Here is a 19,058-nt window from a genome sequence, read left to right on the forward strand (position 1 = left end):
AAACTCCGCCCTGGCACCTGTGCCCACCTGCCCACCTCTCAGTGCTCTGGAGAGATGTGCCCTCTCTTCCCCACCCAGCCTCTCAGGAGCATCTCAAACGGCCACTGGCCTATCCCTCCCATGGTCGTCTCTACTCTTGGTTCCTATGACTCCACACTGCCCCAACCTTCCTCTTCGGTTTCTGGTGGTCTCTGCTGGGATATTGACCACCATCCAACCATGAAAAGTTGGAATTCCTCAACATGCTTTCCCTCGCCCATTTCTCCCCCAAGGCCCATCATGCCACAGCTTCAGCTCCCTCCATACATGGAAACTGCAAATCCAACATGGTAATTCAACTGGGTCATGCTAGGTCCACACCTGCTACCTTGGCTCCTCAGACTAGGCCACCTGGCCCCACTTCACTGTTCTGCTCCCTGTTTTTCTGCATCCCTGTCACAGCACTTAGCTGGGTACAGGGGCTGCTGTGTTCTGAAGGGCAGCCACTGTTAGGAGGAGAGCTCTGGCTTTAGGCCTCTGCCCTCAGCCAGCTGGGAAAGGCCCAGAGCTGGCAGGGCTTCTCCACAGACCACTTGGTGGGGGCGATATTCTTAGTTTCCACAACTGACTTCTGGTCTAGCACTTCTCACTCCTGGTGCTCCTGGTGCCTTCCCCACTGAACACGAGCCCCACCTCCTCCATGAGTCTCTCTCTAGGGGACATAGCTGAGAGGTGGGGATCCCTGGTGAACTCCAGCATCTGACATGGCCCACTGCTCACACCTGGACCTGTACTCATTGTATGTGTGTGTCTCCAGAGAGGCCGTGGTGCCCATGAAGACAAGAGCAACATTTAACCTGAGCCACATTTGAGGCATTGGCTTCATCACCATTAGTGATCACTGTGTGGTGCCTATGCTCCAATAACACCCTAAGGATCTCAGATTTCCTTCAGGCAGCTGGAAATCTAATGTCACCATGGGAAGCAGGCATCCTAGGCACTCCTGAAGAGCCTGGATGAGCTTGGGGAAGGAGAGAGACTTTGCAGAAGGGAGGGTGGTATCCACATTGGGAACTTCCACAGAGGAAGTGCAGCCAAGCTGAAGGGAGGAAGGTATCCCCAGAAGGCTGAGGGCTCTGCCAGGGCCTGGTTGCCAGCCTTGCAGTGGGGCCTGGCAAGAGAGAGAGACTCAGTGGCCACAGCAAGCAGGTGGGCATACAGGCAAGTCACAGAGGCCCTAGGCCATGGTCCAGACTCAACAAGATGGATGTGAGTTGGATGTGCACTTAGGAATCTTCACTGGGACTGGGAAGATGAAGAATGGATGGAGCAAGCAAGGAAGCAGGAAGGAAGCCTTGCTAGACTAGGAGGGCACAGGGGGTGATCTGAGACCTGCTAAGGATGGGGAAGGGGTTGCCGAGGATGACGATAGGGGTCCTGGGCTCCTGAGTGTGGCAGCACCAGCTCCTGCGTCCTGGACTCCCACTGCCTAATGAAGACCCTAGCAGTTTCTGAGGATCCAAGCCACAGGCTTTTCCTATCTCGTGGTTTCTGGTGTCTGGGTGAAGTGGAGATCCAAGCCAGGTTCAGCACCAGCACAGGAGGGGCTTGGGGCAGGCAGAGCCGAAGAGGCCAGTGCACACTCTGCAGGCTTTTAATAAAGATAGAACTCAACAAAGATGGCAAGGACAGGATGAGGGCAAGGACAGATGGGGACAAGCCAGGCAGATGACTGACCCTGTGGCTCAGGTCACATAGTAGGACAGTTCCATGATGTCCTCCAAGGATTTGTGGTAAAACCTGCGGCATGTAGAGTCCGGGTCATTGCTGAGGTTCTCCAACTCTGTGGCAGAGACCAAGGTCTGACTGTGGCTGTGTCCCACCAGATGACCTGCTGTGGAGCTGTGAGGTCCCAGTGGGGGTCCATCTGTCCCCAGACCCAGAGTCTAGAGGAGAAGGTGGGCCCACCCCCACTATTGAACAGGCACCTCCCCACCAGAAGGACCCCCTGGAGTGTCAGCAGACAGGCCTCCTGCCACCCAGCTGGGGCACAGGCTCCTCACTCACGTTTCTTAAGGATTTTCATGTCGTCCTTCTTCAAGCAGAAGCAGAGTTCAGTGAAGTAGTCCTGAAGCATGCCCCCTGGATAATCAGGGAGGTGGTAGGCAGTGAGCAGCCCCTGCCCACTGGAGGCAATGGGCCAGCAGGAGTGTCTGACCCACCCACTGGGCCCAGAGCCACTGCCTGGAGTAGCCCCTGGGGACATGGGCCTGGCTGTCCAGTGTGGAGGCCCAGGCAGTCAGATAGGTAGAGCCAGGTCTCTGGGTCAGTGCCTACCAATGAATTTCATGGCTGCCAGCTTCAGGGTGGTGTGGGGGCTGCCCAGATAGGTGAAGGCCTGCATCAGAAATCGTTGGTAGCTACCAAAGTTGCTCTCCACCTGGGGGGAAAAGAGATGGCCTGTGGCCAGGCCAGAAGCACACATGGTACCTGGCTTCTGGGACATGGCTCTACTTAAGTCCTCCACAGCAGCCCCAGCTCCCCCACCCCCACCTCCGGTGCCCAGGGCCAGGAAGCAAGGAGGGTAAATACCCCAGGCTGGGCTCAGAGCCAGGACTGGCCTTCTCAGAGTCATGATAGGAGGGGCTGACAGCCCAGGCCCTACAGGTTCACCTCCTATACTCAATCTGATGTGGGGCTTGGGAGAGTCTGTGTCAAGGGGTCAGGTCCACCCATATCTGTGGCCCCTTCCTAACATGACCCTGGAAATCCCCTGGCATGCCTTTGTCCTCCCTCTTCTACCCACCCTGCCCCCTGCTTGGTTCCATTCCACCCCCAGGGCAGTGCTGAGCACTGGGATGATGGAATGTGGGGAACATCCATCATTGGGTGAGGGGCAGTGATCTGCAGGACTGGCCAGCCTGGCTCACATGTGGGGACATTTGTAGCTGCAGAGGCCACACCTCTAAGAGGTAAGCTGGCCCAGGACAGGGGCTGCCATAGAGCAATGAGGATGAAGTCAGCTCTAAGGAGGTGGGATAGGGCATGAGGCCTTCATCTGAGCCTCTGAACCAGGCCCTGCTATGGCAAGGGTCTCCAAAGTCCTTTAGTTCCATAAACGAGTTTGCTTTTTCTGAGCCTGTGTGAATTTACTTTTCTGCCACTGGCACTACCAAGATGCCAGTCGGTCTAACACCCAGGCATTCAGCCCCCAAGGCCACCCTCCCTGCACTCCCCACAGAGACCCTGGAGCCATCTTTGTGCCCAGGCCATGCAGTCCCGGCCACTTCCATGGCCAGGAAACTCATGCTCAACCTGGGATTCACCAAAGGGCTCTCCTAGTTGGGCTAATGCAGAGCTGCCTGCCTTCCACCCAGGCCTGCAGTATAGACTTCATGTCCAGCTGCAAGGAGACCTGGTGTCTGTGGGACTCCTTTCTTCAGAATCCACCATGCTCCATTCCATTCTCCTTCTACAAAGAACATTTCAACTGTCAGCACCCAGTGTGCTGGGGACCTGCCATCCACTTATGGCCTTGAGAAGACAAACACTTCCCTGCTCTGTGCCCACCCAGGAGGTGGATGGCAGTGCTAACTATTGCACTGGTATGTACCAAGATCCTGGCAGGTCATATGATTTTCCCACACCAAGATATCAGCTCTCCCTGTGGGCAATGATCCCACGTCTTAGAGTAGGAAAAGATTAGGAAGGGTCTGGAATGTTTCTAATGTTGCCAGAAAGAAGAGTGCTTTAAAGAGAAGTCCAGGAGCAATGTCCAAAAGAAAAAGATGCCAGGTACAGGGGCAGCTGTTGGCCAAGCAGCAACAGTCTGATCATGGAAGTAATGCTGATGCAGACGGTGACAGAGGTTCCTAGAATCAACCCACCTATCATCAGCCACGTGGGCTGAGCTGTGTCCTGCAAAGCCCAGAACCTCAGGAGTGTGGCCCTGGATGGAGATGGGTGATCAAGTTAAAATGAGGTCATCAGGGAAGGCCTGATCCATATGACTGGCATCCTCGTAAACAGGGAAGTGTGACAGAAACAGGTGGAGAAGGAGGACACCATGGGAAGAGTGGAGCCGAGTCACCGTGAGTCGAGGAGTCGCAGAAGCCAGGACGAGGCCTGGAGCAGAGGTCCTCCTCAAGCACCAAGAGGGCAGGGCTTTAACTCCTGACCAGGGCTGCTAGCCCTGATGGGCAGGTGTGTGTGGCCTACTGTTCAGTCCACTGAGGTGCTTTGTTTGGTTTTGGTTGGCAGCCTCAGCAGGTAAGTGGAGCCATGGGGAAGTGAATCATGAAGTAATTAGAAAGGAGGATGACAGGAAGAAAGGGAAGCTAGTTTAACACTCAACTTTTCATTGGTATTAAAAAGTGGGTAAGTGTTTAAATTCATGCATCTTTTCTACCAATGCTTTTAAAACATCAGGCACTGAGACAGCAGCTGTCTCCTGTAGAATCAGGGCTCTGAGTGACCACTCAGCCCAGGTTGGGACTGGAGCATGTTCCGGTACTGCCTGCCCCATGTCCCCCCCACAGACAGCGGGAGGGGCCTGTAGGCAGGAGCACCAGGCAGCTAGCTGAGGCGGACAGCAATGATCACCCACCCACTCCACACTAGTGACTGATATGAGACCCACGTGATCCTATCATCACGGTGTACCCCATTGGAGGAGCTCTACCAGCGCTCATAGAAAGGCAGATGTGTCCAGATGGCAGTGCATGGGAAGGAGTGCAAGTTTCTGAGCAGCACTGCGTATATGTGGGGACAAGTGAAAGCCCCAGGGGATCAGCAACCCCTGGTGGCAGCTTGACTAGGGGCCTGTAAGGGAGAGTAGCATCTAGGACCCACACAGACAGGATGGCAGCTGCTTCTCCTTGGGTCTGAAGAAACTATAGAAGCTCTAGAAAGGCATGAAAATAGGAAAATTGCTGAAAACAGAGGGCAGTGGAGAGCAGCTTCCCAATAAGCACCATGGTGGCCTGAGGACATCCCAACCCTCTTTGCCTCCCCTGCTGTCTTCACCTGGAGAAACAAATTTAAATGTAGGGGTTTTTGTTGTTTTTAGTGATACTGGGGTTTGAACTCAGGGCCTCATGCTTCCTAGGCAGACGCTATACTACTTGAGCCACAAACTCAGTCCTAAACATAGGATTTTCATTAAGCTTTTAGAAGTATATAAATAAGCCTAGCATTAATATATGAATGCCCAGGGAAAATTACTTTGTTAAATCTGTAAGTTTTAATTTATTTATTTATTGCCTAAGTAACGGGCAATAAATATTAGCAGTGTTGACTATTTAATGCTTTAAAATCTGGTTTTGAAGCAGGGCGCCAGTGGCTCATGCCTGTTATCAGCAGAGATCAGGAGGATCAGAAAAAAGAAGAAAAAAGCTGATTTTGAGGGCTGGGGTATGCTTCAGGGTAGGGCCTTGGATTTACAATCCCCAGTACCACAAAAATATTGTGATTTTGGTTAATTAATAAGATCTGTAAACTGGGCATTTAATAAAACACAAAAGACAATACATACACCTCTCGTGCAGGGAAGACTCTCCAAGATAAAGGAATTGGTTAACAAATTCTCTTAAAATTCTTAATCAAACAGGGAGTCACCCAAGGGCAGAACTGGACAGGGACAGAAGCCAAGAGCTTACACTCTGGCTGCCCTGAGTATAGGCTGTATCTCTACATGGAGGCTGGGGTTAACCCCGACCCCTAGGACACCATGGGAAAGATCAGTCCTGAGGCTGTAGGGACTCAGAAGGAAGAAGCACCCCAGACCCCAGGGGAAGGCAGAGACCAAGAGAAAGCTTCCCTCAAGCCCAGATGGAAAGAAGAGTCTCTTGAGACATGGGACCCTGGCAAGGCCACATGAAAACTAGAGTTTGGATTTACTTGGCCTACGTTCTAGGGGTACCTCAGAGCTGAGAAGCTAAGGAAAAATCTATCCCCAGTCAGGAGCAAGCAAACACACCGAAGGAGCTCAGTGCTAGCTGAGCACAGTGACAAGATAAAGGCAGAGGCACAGGGCGAGAGTTGGCAAACACAAGGTGGGATGCTCCAGGGCTCCAGAAAGGGGGACCACTGAGCAGACATGATGAGGTGTTTTTTCAAGTGATCATGTCTATGGAAAGTGAGAACTCAGGATGAGGATGAGGACCCTGAAGAACAGGCCGGCTAAGGGTACTGTGCCACCCAGAAAAGCAGCGGGTGCTTTATTTGTGAATTAGAGATGGGCAAAAAGACCTCATGAACTGGGAGACAAACATGGAAAACTACCTGAAATGTGACATCAAGGGGTAAAAAAAGATGGCAATAGGAAATGAGGCTCAGATGTGTAGACTAACAGACTGAGGTCAAACACACATTAAATGAGCAACATCTGTGAGCCCACTGTTTTTTTTTTTTCTTTTTTCTTTTTTTGCCTGTGATCTCCAAATTTGTTCATTTCACCTGGTCTGTGGATGTGGGTCTGCGCCCTCTGCGTCTGCCCCTTAGCCAGCTGGTCCTGCAATGTTTTCAGGAGGGACCCACCGAAGGGAGGCTACTCCCCAGATCCCCAGTGCCCACTCCTGCAGTGTGCGTGACCCCAGGCAGCAACACCCACTGCTGGTGGCAGCTTTCTCCCAGGAGCCCATAGGAAAGATGAGGGTTACAACAGGCTGTGTCTATGTGACAGCACCCTGTGAGTGGCTCCCCTGGCATTGCAGAGGGCTCGCCACAGTGACTGCTGCACCCCATGACTTCTCTGCAGCTGGGCAGTCAGCTCCAGTGGTGGCTATTATCCATTACACACATTACACAGGCTGCTGTGTGGTGTGGGTCATTTCAACTGCTCTCCCATCCTTGCACTCTTTCCACTTCTTACTGGCAGCTCCTGCACCAGCTTCCGGTTGCACTTTTTGCTTCTGTAAGCTTTTCCTCCTAAGTGGCTTTGATGGGCACTAGTCACTTAGTCAGGATTGTGGTGAAACAGTTAAGAGGCTCCAGAGGCTCATGCTTCTGGTGTCAACAACCATGCCACATGGTGGACAAATGGCACCACTGCATGCAATGGGTGAGCAGCACCTGCTCCCACAGGCCGGGAGCTCAGTGCCGCAGCCCTGTACAAAGACCTGGCCCACCCTTAGATCTCCTTGGCTCCATCTCCTGGATTTGTTTCATAAAAGCCACACGGAACAGGGAGCAGCTTCTCACAAATCCCTACAGCATAAGCCACACAATGGAGACCATCTGAATGGAGTAGACCTGGCTACACTGCAGTTGAAGGCTTCTGAGCAACCAGAGATACCATGGGCAAAGCAAAGGGACAAGCCACTCTGTGGAAAATATTTGCAAGACAAATAATGGGCCTTGGGTCCGTCCTCAGGGCGCGTGAGGAACGTGCACACATTTCTAAGTGGGAGACAAATAACCCTGTATTGAATGGGGAAGACCAGACTGGGCAACTTGTGGCTGAGCCCTGGTCAGCTGGTTCCCGATGAGCTCACCCTGGAGGCCACACTGTGCCCCAGGAAAGAAAATTCTATGCCCTCCTGGGGCCAGTTTGTGCTCTGCCTCTTTCAGGAAGCCACCCCTGGCCTGCTCCAACCTTCAACTGTCCACTGCTGCCACACGTGGCCTGCTGGGCAGTGCCCAGGCCACTCTGACCAAACAGAATCAGGAACTGAGGGTCCATCTCCATGTTTTCCTCCCTTCACATTCAAACAGGAGGGGGAGGGATGGCAGAGATCATGAGGCCCAAGTTTCAACGGCCAGGCAATGTTTCCCAGCTCACAGGAATGCAATGCATGCACGATGCAGTGGGGCCTTGAGGACAGACCTACTTTGTCCACCTGTGACTCAACCCTGCCTAAGAGTTTGGGACTATCACCCTGACAGCCTGGTCCCAAGTAGAACATAAGGAGAGGCTAGGGTCTGAAGTTAAACTGGCTGCTGGCATTTCCTGCCCACACTCAATCCTGGGCCTAGCAGTGTCTGGGGGCAGAGGCTCAGCTCTGAATTCAGGTCTGCACTGGAATACTAAGGCACTGTGTCCCCCGAGAGCCCCTCCACAGTGGTCTCGGATGGACACACTGCAGGCACACAGTGGGGGCTCTGTCTCCCAGCCCAGCTCTATCATGGAGGGGGATGCTCCCTCTCAGGGGCTCAGGTGACTTTTAAATACCTGGGATGACTTCCCCACACCTTAGGCCCCTGCAGAGAGGGCTGGGGTGACTGTGCATAGCCATACAGCTACCTCCCACACCTTACCATGTAGATAAAAATGTCGTTCTCAGCACCCAGCCCTTGGCCCCATGCCAACTTGCTGAACACTTCCTTCTGGAACTCCCACTTCATCAAGATGGCGCAGCGTAGGAAGGTGAACTTGGCCTTCTGTGGGTACAGAGCAGAGACCAGTCACCCCCAGGAGTCCCTGGCCTCCATCCATCATTACATCCCTTCCAGACAGACCCCAAGGGAACAGGCTTCTGCAGTGACATTACCCCAGGACACCTAGGGTCCCAGGCCATGTCATCTGCATGAGTGCTAGAGGAGGTTGTGCCACAAGAGGAAGGGGTGACCCCACCCAAAGTGAGCTTTCTTTTGTTCCTGTTACTACTGAACCTAACTGGGCCTAACTGGGGGTGACGAGAAATGCAGAAAGGACAGGATAGACAGACAGAAAGTTGGGGCCAGGTATGTTGGGTGCTCAGGTGGAGATGCACAACAGCCTCATTGCTTCTGTTCTCTATTCTCTTCATTTACTCTGCTTCTTTTCCTGTCTTTATTCTTTAAGGCCTTATTCCTTTACAATTCCTTAAAAACTTTGCTTCCAAAGTCTCCTATTCTTTAAAATCTTACTCCTAAAGTCTTCTTTTCTGTTCTTGAAAGTCTCTTTCCTTAGACTTGCTCTGTCCCAAGTTTTCTCTTAGCTTTTCTTTAGCATAATCTTAGTCTTTTCCCCCAGACTTGCACTGTCCCATGTTCTCTTTAGCTTTTCTTAAGCCTATGTATAAAGTTCTCTGTGCAGACTTGCACTGTCCTCGCAAGCTGTCAACTAATTCTATCAACCCCTCTTTAGCAATTCTTTTCCCTTCAGCAATACCCCTTCAGCCATTAATTTTCCCCCTTCAGCAAAAAGCCTCCCACAGCCAAAAACCTCCCATCCAAAAAAGCCTCACATCCTCCTTCAGAGTCTTTTATATCCAGTGGTAAACAAGGAGGTGGAGCAATGGTTCTCGGGGAGGAGTGTGACACTGTAACAAGAGGAACCTGCATTCCTGCTTCTAAACTTAGGAAAAGCTGAGCTGCATCTCGCCTTCTCATTCTCTTCTGTGACTGGGGCTGTGCCAAATCTCAGCCCACAGATTATTTGACATAAACATCTTAGGAAAAGCAGCTGCTCTGCATCTTAGTCTCGTCCTATTCTGCATCTGGGGCTGTGCTGAACTCAGCCTGCAGAACATTGAGTACAACTGTGCTTATGTCCTCACAGGCTTCTCCTACTCCGCTCCCCACACCCCCCTCTAAGCCCACACTTCCTTCCTTCTTGAGGCAGAAAGAAGGCCTAAGCAGCAAGGAGAGAAAACCACTGAAGAGTCAGTTTGGAACATCAGTCTTGGAAGAGGGGCCAAGACACAGGGCTGCAGGGCCACCCCCATGGAGGTGTGGAACCCTCCCAGGAAGCACTGGGCACGCAGGGTGCAGGCAAAGTGCCCTTCTGCAGGACACAGTCTGTGCCACTGGCCCAGGGAGGGAAGAGCAGAGGCAGAAAGACACTGCACACAGGCCCCTGAGGATGATTTCAGGTGTGTGTATGTGGGGGGGGGGGGCGGAATCTGCAGCCAGTGGAGGTTCCTAAGGGTAGGAGGAAATGGAGAAGCTGTATGCAGGTGGCTGAGGAAACCACCACCAGGACGGAGTCCTCTCTCTTTCTCTATCTGCTGGTTTGCCTACAAGGTCAGTGTTGGTCCTCCCTGTCTGGTCTAAGTGACCTCTGTAGATTGGCAGCCTTGCTCTGGGCTCCAATCTCAGGGCTGAGTCCTCCAGTCCTACCAGCGGGTGGGTCTTCCCCCAACCTGGTTCCCTGAGCCACAGCCCGCTCACCATGATCACTTTGGGGCAGGAGTCAGCCAGGTGGAAGAGCAGGGGCACCAGAGCCTGGGAAGTCAAGGTCTTGAGCGCCTGCTGAAACTTCTTGCCACCATTGTGGATGACATTCCCGAACAGGAAGATGGCGCCTCCTCGCACTTCTGCCCTCTCCTGGAGGGAGACAGGCAGGCCTTCCACTTCTGCAGGTGAAGTAAGTACAGGGGCCCTTCTACCCCAGAACCTGCCTTCCAGCCACTGCCCTTCTTCCCTCCCTCATTGCCCATGACTTTGAGCGGCCAGTGTTTGCATCACTTTGGCCCTGTGACACTCAGAGACGGTCAACCTCACTCCTGACAGCACTGGAGCAGGGGCCACTTAGCACTGGACTCCAGTCCATGCCCTCCTGCTCCAACTGCCCTTTCCCTGCCCAGCTGCCTTCTCTCTGCTTGCCACCCCTTAGATTTGTCCTTCTTGGTTTCTCCACTCTGGCTTTCTCCACAGGTCCTCAGACTGACAGCAGTCACACCTCTACTCTCCCGCAGGTCAGGGCACCAGAACGGTCCCAAAACCCCAGGCAAGGCTCCTTCCCCATGTGACTGCTTCACTTTTGTAAATAGCAGCTAATAATAGTGCTTTTGTCCTTGGGCTGAGGTGAGGGTTGAGTCCAGTACCAACAGCAGGGCCCACTAATGTCAACCCAGATCCTTCTACTGCCTCCTCCTCCTCCTCCTCCTCCTCAGTTCTTATCCAGTGACCCTGGACGCCTCCATGAAAAGCAGAGCCATCTTCTGCCCCGAACTGGCTCGACCTCCCTCCTCCTCCCGCCCAGGACTTGCAGAGTCCACCTCCCGCCTGCCCACCCCTGTCCTCTCCCCTGGGGCCCACCAACCCCGAGGGGCGTGTCGCCGTCGCACTTCCTGGGGCCGCCTGGGCCAGGCTCAGCCCTCTTCCCTGCCGACCTCGCCGACCCTACTCAAATCCCAGAGACCCGTTAATCCCGTCCAGGCCGGCCCTTCCCCTTCCCCAGGAGTCTTGGAGAACGCGCCTGCCTTCTCTCCCCACGCAGCCCCATCTCCCGGCCGGGGACCCCCTTGGCCTCTCTCGGGGTGGGGTGTGCGCGCGGCTGTCAAACAGAAGGTGTTCTAGCCCGCGGCAGGAGCCCAAAGGCAGCGCCTTAAACATAGCTAGCGCAGCGCAGAGCATCAGCGGAACCTCCCTTCCGTGGCCTCGTTTCCGGCGGGGCGGAGCAGGCAGCGGACATTACCCACAAGGCCCCGCGCAGAGTGGCACTGGCTGCTCTGATTGGCGTGCTCGGGTGAGGCTGCGCAGGCGCACAGAGGGTGAGCTGGGTTTTCAGGGGCCTCCGGCTGGTGTCCGCCCAGCCTTTCTCGCTCCTGCAGAACTTCCCCACCCCACCTTCCCCAGCCTGCTCACATCCTCGAACAGGGGCAGCAGGTGCTGGGCGATCTTGAGGCTGATGGCACCCACGACCTGGACGCTCAGGCGGTGCATGAGGTCACCCAGGATTTCCATTAGGCCCAGGAGGTCCGTCGGCTTGGGCTGCAGGAAGCTGTCCAGCAGCCCCATCAGATGATTCTGGAGCAGGGTCGCCTGCAGAAAGACCCGCCATCCTCACATGGGACCCTCTGCCAGCTGCCCCCAGGTGGGTGGCTGGCTGGCTGGCTGGCTGGCTCCCTATTACAGCTGTGGTGGGCACCTGAACTTCTAGCCCTTCCCAGCCCTATATCCAAACCAGTCTGCAGGGTAGTGCGCCCTGAGTGAGTGGAGGAAGACTGAGTCCCTGAGGCTGGCTGCACTCCTGCCTCCCCTGCACCACAGTTTATCTGGGAAAAGCAAAGCCTGCAGCCTCATCCCAGTTCTACCATGGTGCCTTTGGGACCTACAGTGCTCTAAGAAGCCCAAAAGGGCTGGAAGAAATGGGTAGAACATGAAGAAAGTACCTAACAGGTGGTGGTCAGATGAGGAATTCCTACCTGGAAGGAGGCCAAAGGCACTGGTCTCAAAATCCCCTAGCCTTAGCAGTGCAGCAGGGTCTCTTGAACACTGCCGCCTTCTGACATGGCCATGACCTTCCCCATCTCCCCCTCCCAAGGAGATACCTATAGCGGTGGCTCCTTTTCCCGTGCCTTGGCCTCCCTCAAGCCCTCTTAGGATGGCAGTGGATGTCTCCCCAAGCTCCCACCCCACCTTCTTGGGGTGCACCAGGATGCTGCTGAGTCCATTCAGGCTCATGGCCTGCACCAACTTGTTGGGGTTACGTAGGCCCTGGTTCAGGGAGTTGCTCACGACCTTCCGAGACATGTGCTGAGCGACCTTTGGACTGTTGAGAAACTGAGTAGGGTGGGCGTTGTCAGCCCACCTGTCAACTACAGCTACCAGGGAAAAATCAGCCTACACCACAGAATGAGACAGTGGAGTTAGACAAGAAGCAAACAGATCCGACATGTCAGGCAGAAGTTAGGATGCCTTTATATCAGAGGATAGGAGAGGAAGTCCAGCTCTCTGTCCTCCCTAAGGGGCAAAGGACACAGTAAGGAGCAGGGCCAGGGTGGCTGGGGAGAGTCTGACCTCTGTGAGGATGAGGATGGCTATGATGTTGTCCCGCTCCTCAGTGTTCTTCAGGAAGATGACAGCCTGCCCCAAGACAGCCTTGATCTCGCAGTCGTAGTGGGCCATGGCCCTGTTGGATGGAAGAGGAAGGCACTGTATCCCTGAGGACTCCATTCTCCAGCACTGGCCAGGAGGTTGTCTGGAGTGCAAGGTCCAGTGTTTGGGGTAGTGCAGGCAGGAGCCCCATAAGGGCATGGTATAGGTCTGGGCCTGAGCTTCTGCCCCTCCCACCCGTTGCCTGGCAGAGAATACCCAAGTTTGGGGCTCACCTGGCCAATAGGGTCACTCCTTCAGTGTAGGTTTCCAGGTGCTCAAAGAGCTTCCAACCATCGAGCAGCTTGACATGGGCAAACACCTCCCAGTACTGGGTAGTCCAGAAAAGGCCCTTCAGCGCTTCCAGGCAGGTCCTAGGGCAGTGCAGGGCAGTAGGAGGAGGTGGGGTCTCTGGGCCTAGCTGCCACCACCTAGGCTCCCTTACTTCCCTGCTGGAAGCTGTCAGGTGCTCTACTCATTGTCCCCACTCCATGGAACACAGTCTACTCCTCCCTGGGTCCTTAGCATCTAGCACAAGAGGAGCCAGAGGTTCTTAGAGGGGGCTGGGCTCACCTGCAGGGTCCAAGAGGCTTGGCATCCAGGATATCTTCCTGGTAGTCTGAGATGCCCTCTACCATGCCCAGCTCAAACAGGTAGTGAAGCTGTGTGAGCAGGCCCAGGAGAATGCCAGCAAAGGCCCAACGGATGGTGTCTCTGTACTCCTGGGTGTAGAGGAGCTCATAAATGGTCCCCAGGGCCTGTAACAGTGATAGAGCAGGGACTAGAGGGGTCCCAGTGAGTACAGGAGTTGCAAGCAGTGGGCCACTCTGTCCCTAAGTGCCTTCACATGGCCCCACCCTGGCACTCTGCATCAAGAGCCTTTGGCTACTTCCAGCTGTATGCCCACTCCTCCAGCAATTTAGAGGCAGAACAAGACTACCCGCCCCCCTCAGTCCCTGGGGTTGGGCCCTGACCTCCTGGCTTTGCTCAGACTTCAAGCTCTGTCTGGCCTCCATATCACTGGCTTCCGTTCTCCTGGCTTGGATCTACACTTTGATGACTTGCCCGGTCCTCTCCAGGTGCACTTCATATGGGGAGATCCTTTCCAGAGCCTCCCCTTGGTGAAGGCCTCCCCTGGTCTTACTGGCTTTCTGGTCTTGGCCCTGGTTTCCTCTTGGAGGGGCTGTGATTGGCTGATGAATCCCCTGGCTCTTCCCCTAAACCATCCTCTAGGCAGTCCTGTAGTCATCATGCTCCCGCCCAGCCCCACCCCACTTCTAGAGGCAGAATAGTCCCACTGCTCTTCTCCTTGCCCCAGAATCCTCTTTTTAAAGGGCAGCGCTAACAACAGTTGGAAACTTCCACAGCTTCCCATCGCTTTTTCTGGGAAGCTCAGGCCCTGGCCAGGGCCCATGGACCTCATTGGTTGGCACTGGCAACCTTCACCTCCCAAGTCTGCCCTGCTGCCTCTCCCAGGCCTCCCTGTACTTCCCTTGGAGCCTTCCAGTGGACTCTCTTCACCCCTTCATCTGTTCTCCTTGTTCTTATCCCCATGGCAGGCCACACACAGCACACTGTGTGGTTATTTGTGATTGAGTCTCATGAGGGTGGCTGGCCAGGGTTCTATATTCCCTAACATGTTCCTGGGAATTACTTGCCATGCATCAGTGGCTACTTGGTTTTTCTGTTCTGGCAGGAGGTATACAGTGGGGCACCCTTATGGAGAACAGTGCTAATGGCAGCGGGGAGGCCCTGAGATGAGGTGGCCAGTCCATCAGCTGATGCCCCACGTACCTGGTGGACCCACATGTGCAGGGCAGGAATTCACAGGGAGCAGGTGAGATGCAGTGCCCACCTTAATGAATGACCACTGTCTTACCCACATCTGTGGAATCACCAACTGTGGCAAGGGTCTGAAGGTCAGGACCCTGGTGGCAGCACAGGGTCACCCTGGGATCCCACTGGGTTCTGAATGATGCCACTGCCAAGGGGATCATGGAGGCAGCACGAGGAACTGCTCACCAGTAGGGAGATGAGCTGGGACTGTTGAGGGGGCCGGATGAGCTCTCTGGAAGGCCGCAGCTTCAGCTTCATGTACAGCAGGGTTATGACCTTTTGGGCCAGCCGGCGGTGGGCAGCTAGGGCCTTCCACAGGGGTAGAAGCCGCCTGAGGAGACAGGAGTGCATGGCACTACTGGCCATATTGGGTACACCACCGGGGAGGACCTCTGTGCACCCAAAGCGGTAGCTCCTAAACCAGCTGTCAGCAGAAGGCTTGCCAGGTGTGCAGATGTGGATGGACGTAGCCAAGCCCTCAGGTGTGGTGATTAGGGATGGACCTCGAGATCTGTGTTCTGATGACCAGCAGGGCTTGCCCCTGCTCAGGCTTAGCAGATTGGCTTGGCCTGATATTTGGACATGCCCGTGCCTCATCCCCCACCCACCCCAGCTTTTGCTAGGAGCCTGAGCAAACCACTGCCCTCCTCAGCCTGTCTCTTCTCTTGGAAAGAGAAGGTCCCTCACTGAGCCCCTCAGGCAGCCGGAGGAGTACAGCAGAGCCCAGCAAAGCCAGGAACCTCGGCAGGTACAGTTCAAGAATCCCCAGCTGCACCAGGTTTCCGTCAGAGGCCATGCACCTCATGATCACGTCAGTGTCCCCAGCACTTCTCACACTGCAAAGTGTACACACAGCCTGCGAGGTGGTTAGCATGTGGATTTGGACCCCACAGAGCTGACCGACCTAGACTGCATTCCTAATGAGCTCATGGGGGACGCTGCCATGGCTGGCCCTCAGTCCACAGTCTGAGTAGCAAGACTGCAGCTAGGAAAACCAGCAGTGCCCATCATGGTGACTGGGGCTCTGGGTCAGGTGGCAGGGGCAGGAGGCACTGTATATCCTCGCAGCATCTGGCTAACATCCTGCTCCACTGCAGGTTGGCCTCTGGGGGTTCTCTGAGTCTGAGGGATGTTTCTGTGCTGAAGCTCCCTCTTGGGATTGCTGGAGCCTCTGTTTAACCCCAAAACATCTTCAAGACCTTTCTGGCCCCCAGACTGGAATCTAACAGGAGCCCTCAGGCACTCATGCCACCCCAGGGCCTGCAGTGAGCCTGTGGTCTGGAAGCAGATATGGCCTGGGAGAGCTGGCTGCCAGGTGGCTGGACAACATCCACCTACCTCTCCGAGGGGTGGCACAGGGACATGATCACCTCAACCACCTCCTGGGTGTGCTGGGTACCCAGATCCGTGATGGCTTTCATCATGGTCTGCTGGATGCTCTTGAACTGGATGCTTGGCAGCTCCTGGAACAGGCTGTGGAGGATCTCAGCCACCTGCACAGGGGTGAGGTAGAGCACCCCCTCAGACAGGCCCTGACAGAGCAGGGTGAGCCCACAGCAAGATCCCATGTGTCCCTGGTGGGACTGGGCTCCGTGGCTCATGGCCACCCTGCCCATCCTTACACCTGCAGCCCACCTCTGACCTTGGGAAGGTGGGCGACAGGCTGCGAGGGCCTGTGTGTTTGACCCTGTAGGAGTGCCTGAGTTGGTGGGGACTGGCAGCGCCAGTGGTTCAGCAGTGTGGGTGAGTCTTGAATTCAGTTGACCAGGCAAGACTGAGGGCTGCTCTCTCCTGCAGGCCACCAGTGAGACAGAGTTTGGCTGTAATCACAGCAGCAGGAGAAGGTGGACAAGGGCCTGGTTGCATCCCAGCCTGATGCCTCCATGGCCTGCCTGCCCCAGGCCGATGGGAAAGGCAGCTGGAAAAGGGCTGCTGGCCAGAAGCATGTTGGGCTCCACTCTCAGGCTGCTATGAAGGATACCCTGTGGTCTCTGTGTGGTGTGTGCACACACTTATGGCCCTTAGTGTGTGATGTGGGCTCCCCGCCTGCTACCTGCAGGAGGCACAGGCCTGGGTGAATGCAGGAGCTGTGCCCACCCAGAGAGCCCTTGGTTAGCCCCTACCTGCTCTGGCCTGATGCTGGGCTCGCTGAAGATCAACTGGAGGAGCTTGCAGGCCAGGTCACAGCGCAGGTGGCTGCAGCTGCAGAGGCTGTGCAGCAGCGTGAGGACCAGCTGTGTGTGCTGCGCCACTGTCAGGTCCTCCTCGAAGGCCTTTGGAGAGGGAGAGAAGGGGTAGGGAAGGGGGTGCCTCTGGTCAGCAGTAGTCCAGGCAAGTTTCCAGCTTTCACTGCAGATGGCATGAAGATCACATGCCCCTCCATGGGAATGCCATGGACACAGACTTACAGGGCCCCCAACCCCTGCCCTTGCTGCTGCACTTGTAGAAAAGACTACCCCTATTCTGGAGACTTACCCTAGAGACAAGGGGAGCAAGCAGCCTTGCCTGGGAGGTTGGGAGCCAACCCCACCCACAGCCATGGCTAGCACCTGCCTATGCACACTTCATGACTCCCTCACCTGCTTCCCCTGAGAACTCATTCTTGTTAATCACAAACCCAAATTCCTGTCCTGCTCTCTCCTGGGAGAGGCTGCTAAGATGCCAGGCTCAGTCTAGAGCTGTCCCCGGGAACTCCAGCTGCATAGAGACTTCACAACCTGTCCCAGGCGCAGCAAGATCTCTGGCCTGAGTGACCCTCACTTAGAAGGTGGGGAAACTGAGACCCGGGAAGATTAAATGGCCTGTCCAGCGTCTCCCAGCCAGTTAGGAGTCCGAGCTTGGACCCTCCTCCCTATCCTGCGAGGAGCTACTTTGGGAGACTGGGCCAGAAGAGGTCAGAAGGAGTGGGGCATTCAGCTCGCCTGCGACAGCGCTAAGACAGGGATTCCCCAGCAGACCAAGATTAGCTGCCACCTGGGCCCCAGTGGGAGGCTCAGGAGCGCCAGAGAGAACCTCAGACCTGCGTTTCCAAATGGGCCTGTGTCCAGGCAGACACTGGACGAGGAGAGGCAGAGACTGGTCACTTTCCCTGATAAGAGTCGGAAGCCAGGGCCCCATCCTGGCCTTGCCCATCTTGCTCCCCTGTATAGGGACCCTCTTGCCCCTATCTGTACAATGACCAGGGGAAAGGTTCAGGTCCCCCCGTGCTCCTGGAAAGGTTGGAGTCAGCCCTCCCTACCCAGCCAGAGAGGCCTACCTTCACCGTGTGATATAGCTTCATTTCCAATTCTTTGGAGGCCCTGGTGTCAAGGTTCCTTATTTTATTCCATCGCGTAGATTCCACCAACATCCCTGTGTAAGACTGGTGCTCAGGAGAAGTGCTGGCCAGGGAGGCTCCCCTGCTCTCAGCATTGTTACCCTGGCTCACAGGCCAGCAGTGAGACCTGAGGAGCCTGACTGTCCCCCACCCCAGCCTGGCTTGCAGCTCACCCTTCTGTTGAACCACGAGCTGGAGGAGAAGAAAGACACACTGGTGAGCATGGCACCGGGTGGTCTCATCCTTGTCCTGCCACAGCAGAGTCAGCAGTCCTATTTGGTGGCCCAGCACAGAGGGCATGGCCTCTTCCTGGGGAGGGTGGGACAGTGAGCAAAGCCAGGCCTGTTACCTTGGGCCCTCCAGCTTCCTCCATTCCCATACCCAGCGTGGGGTGTAAAAAGGGGCTACTTCAGGAGAACTCTTCGCTTCTCTGACCCTCAGTCTCCTCATCTGCCATGAGCAGTAAGGGTATGCACAGCTTCCCTGTGTGCATGTGTGCGTGCGTGTCTGTGTGCATGTCTGCCTGTACACACACAGGCAGGTGTTTCTTTTGACTGCTTTAAGGTTTTCCCATTTCTCATTGATTTTCAGCAATTTGGGTTGTAAAGTGCTCAGGGTTGTTTCCTTTGTGTTTATCTTGCTTGGGGTTCATTGATATTCTTGGCTTTATAGGTTTATATTGTTTATCAGATTTGAGTGTTTCCACCTTTTGGGTTTTTTTGGCAGAAGAGTTTGATCTTAGAGCCTAAGGGCTCTCTACCACTTGAGCCACACCCTCAATTCTTTTGCTTTTTGCTTTTCAGATATGGTCTCACACTTTTGCCTGGGCTCGCCTCAGACCAAATCCTCCTACCTCTGCCTTCTGAGTAGCTAGGATGATAGGTGTGATCCACCATGCCCGGCCCTCAAAGTATCATCACTTACTTCTGTCCCAATCCTCTCTCCTCTCTTCCTGGGACTCCAGTCAGATATGACATTATTTTACAACTCACTGCATGCAGCTTGTGTTTCTTTTTCATGATCTTTTTTTCCCCTTAATTTCCATAGGTTCTTTTGTCTTCAAGTCCACTGACATTTTCTTCTGCAGTGTCTGGTGATCTAGTGACTTTTTAAATTTCAGACATCATATCTTGTTTGTGGTTCTAGAATGTTCTTTTGACTCTTTTATAGTCACCATCTATCTCTG

General features: G+C 54.7%; 1 protein-coding gene across 1 annotated transcript in view; it reads right to left on the bottom strand.

The window, feature by feature from the left end:
* Positions 1-1,617: 1,617 nt before the first annotated feature.
* The window catches only part of LOC109681786 (maestro heat-like repeat family member 5), a 73,198-nt gene continuing 55,757 nt past the window's right edge, over positions 1,618-19,058 (bottom strand). The window contains exons 15-29 of the mRNA XM_074066999.1: positions 18,046-18,181; positions 17,813-17,907; positions 16,680-16,829; positions 15,895-16,049; positions 14,743-14,887; positions 13,294-13,478; positions 12,957-13,094; positions 12,646-12,757; positions 12,265-12,408; positions 11,491-11,667; positions 10,072-10,227; positions 8,236-8,358; positions 2,317-2,419; positions 2,047-2,121; positions 1,618-1,822 (exon numbers count right to left, since the gene is read on the bottom strand). Of these exons, the coding sequence (XP_073923100.1) occupies positions 1,725-1,822; positions 2,047-2,121; positions 2,317-2,419; positions 8,236-8,358; positions 10,072-10,227; positions 11,491-11,667; positions 12,265-12,408; positions 12,646-12,757; positions 12,957-13,094; positions 13,294-13,478; positions 14,743-14,887; positions 15,895-16,049; positions 16,680-16,829; positions 17,813-17,907; positions 18,046-18,181 (1,992 nt within the window). The 3' untranslated portion in view covers positions 1,618-1,724. The remainder of the gene's footprint in view (positions 1,823-2,046; positions 2,122-2,316; positions 2,420-8,235; positions 8,359-10,071; positions 10,228-11,490; positions 11,668-12,264; positions 12,409-12,645; positions 12,758-12,956; positions 13,095-13,293; positions 13,479-14,742; positions 14,888-15,894; positions 16,050-16,679; positions 16,830-17,812; positions 17,908-18,045; positions 18,182-19,058) is intronic.

This window comes from Castor canadensis, chromosome 3, assembly GCF_047511655.1.
Source record: "Castor canadensis chromosome 3, mCasCan1.hap1v2, whole genome shotgun sequence".
Classification (NCBI taxonomy): domain Eukaryota; kingdom Metazoa; phylum Chordata; class Mammalia; order Rodentia; family Castoridae; genus Castor; species Castor canadensis.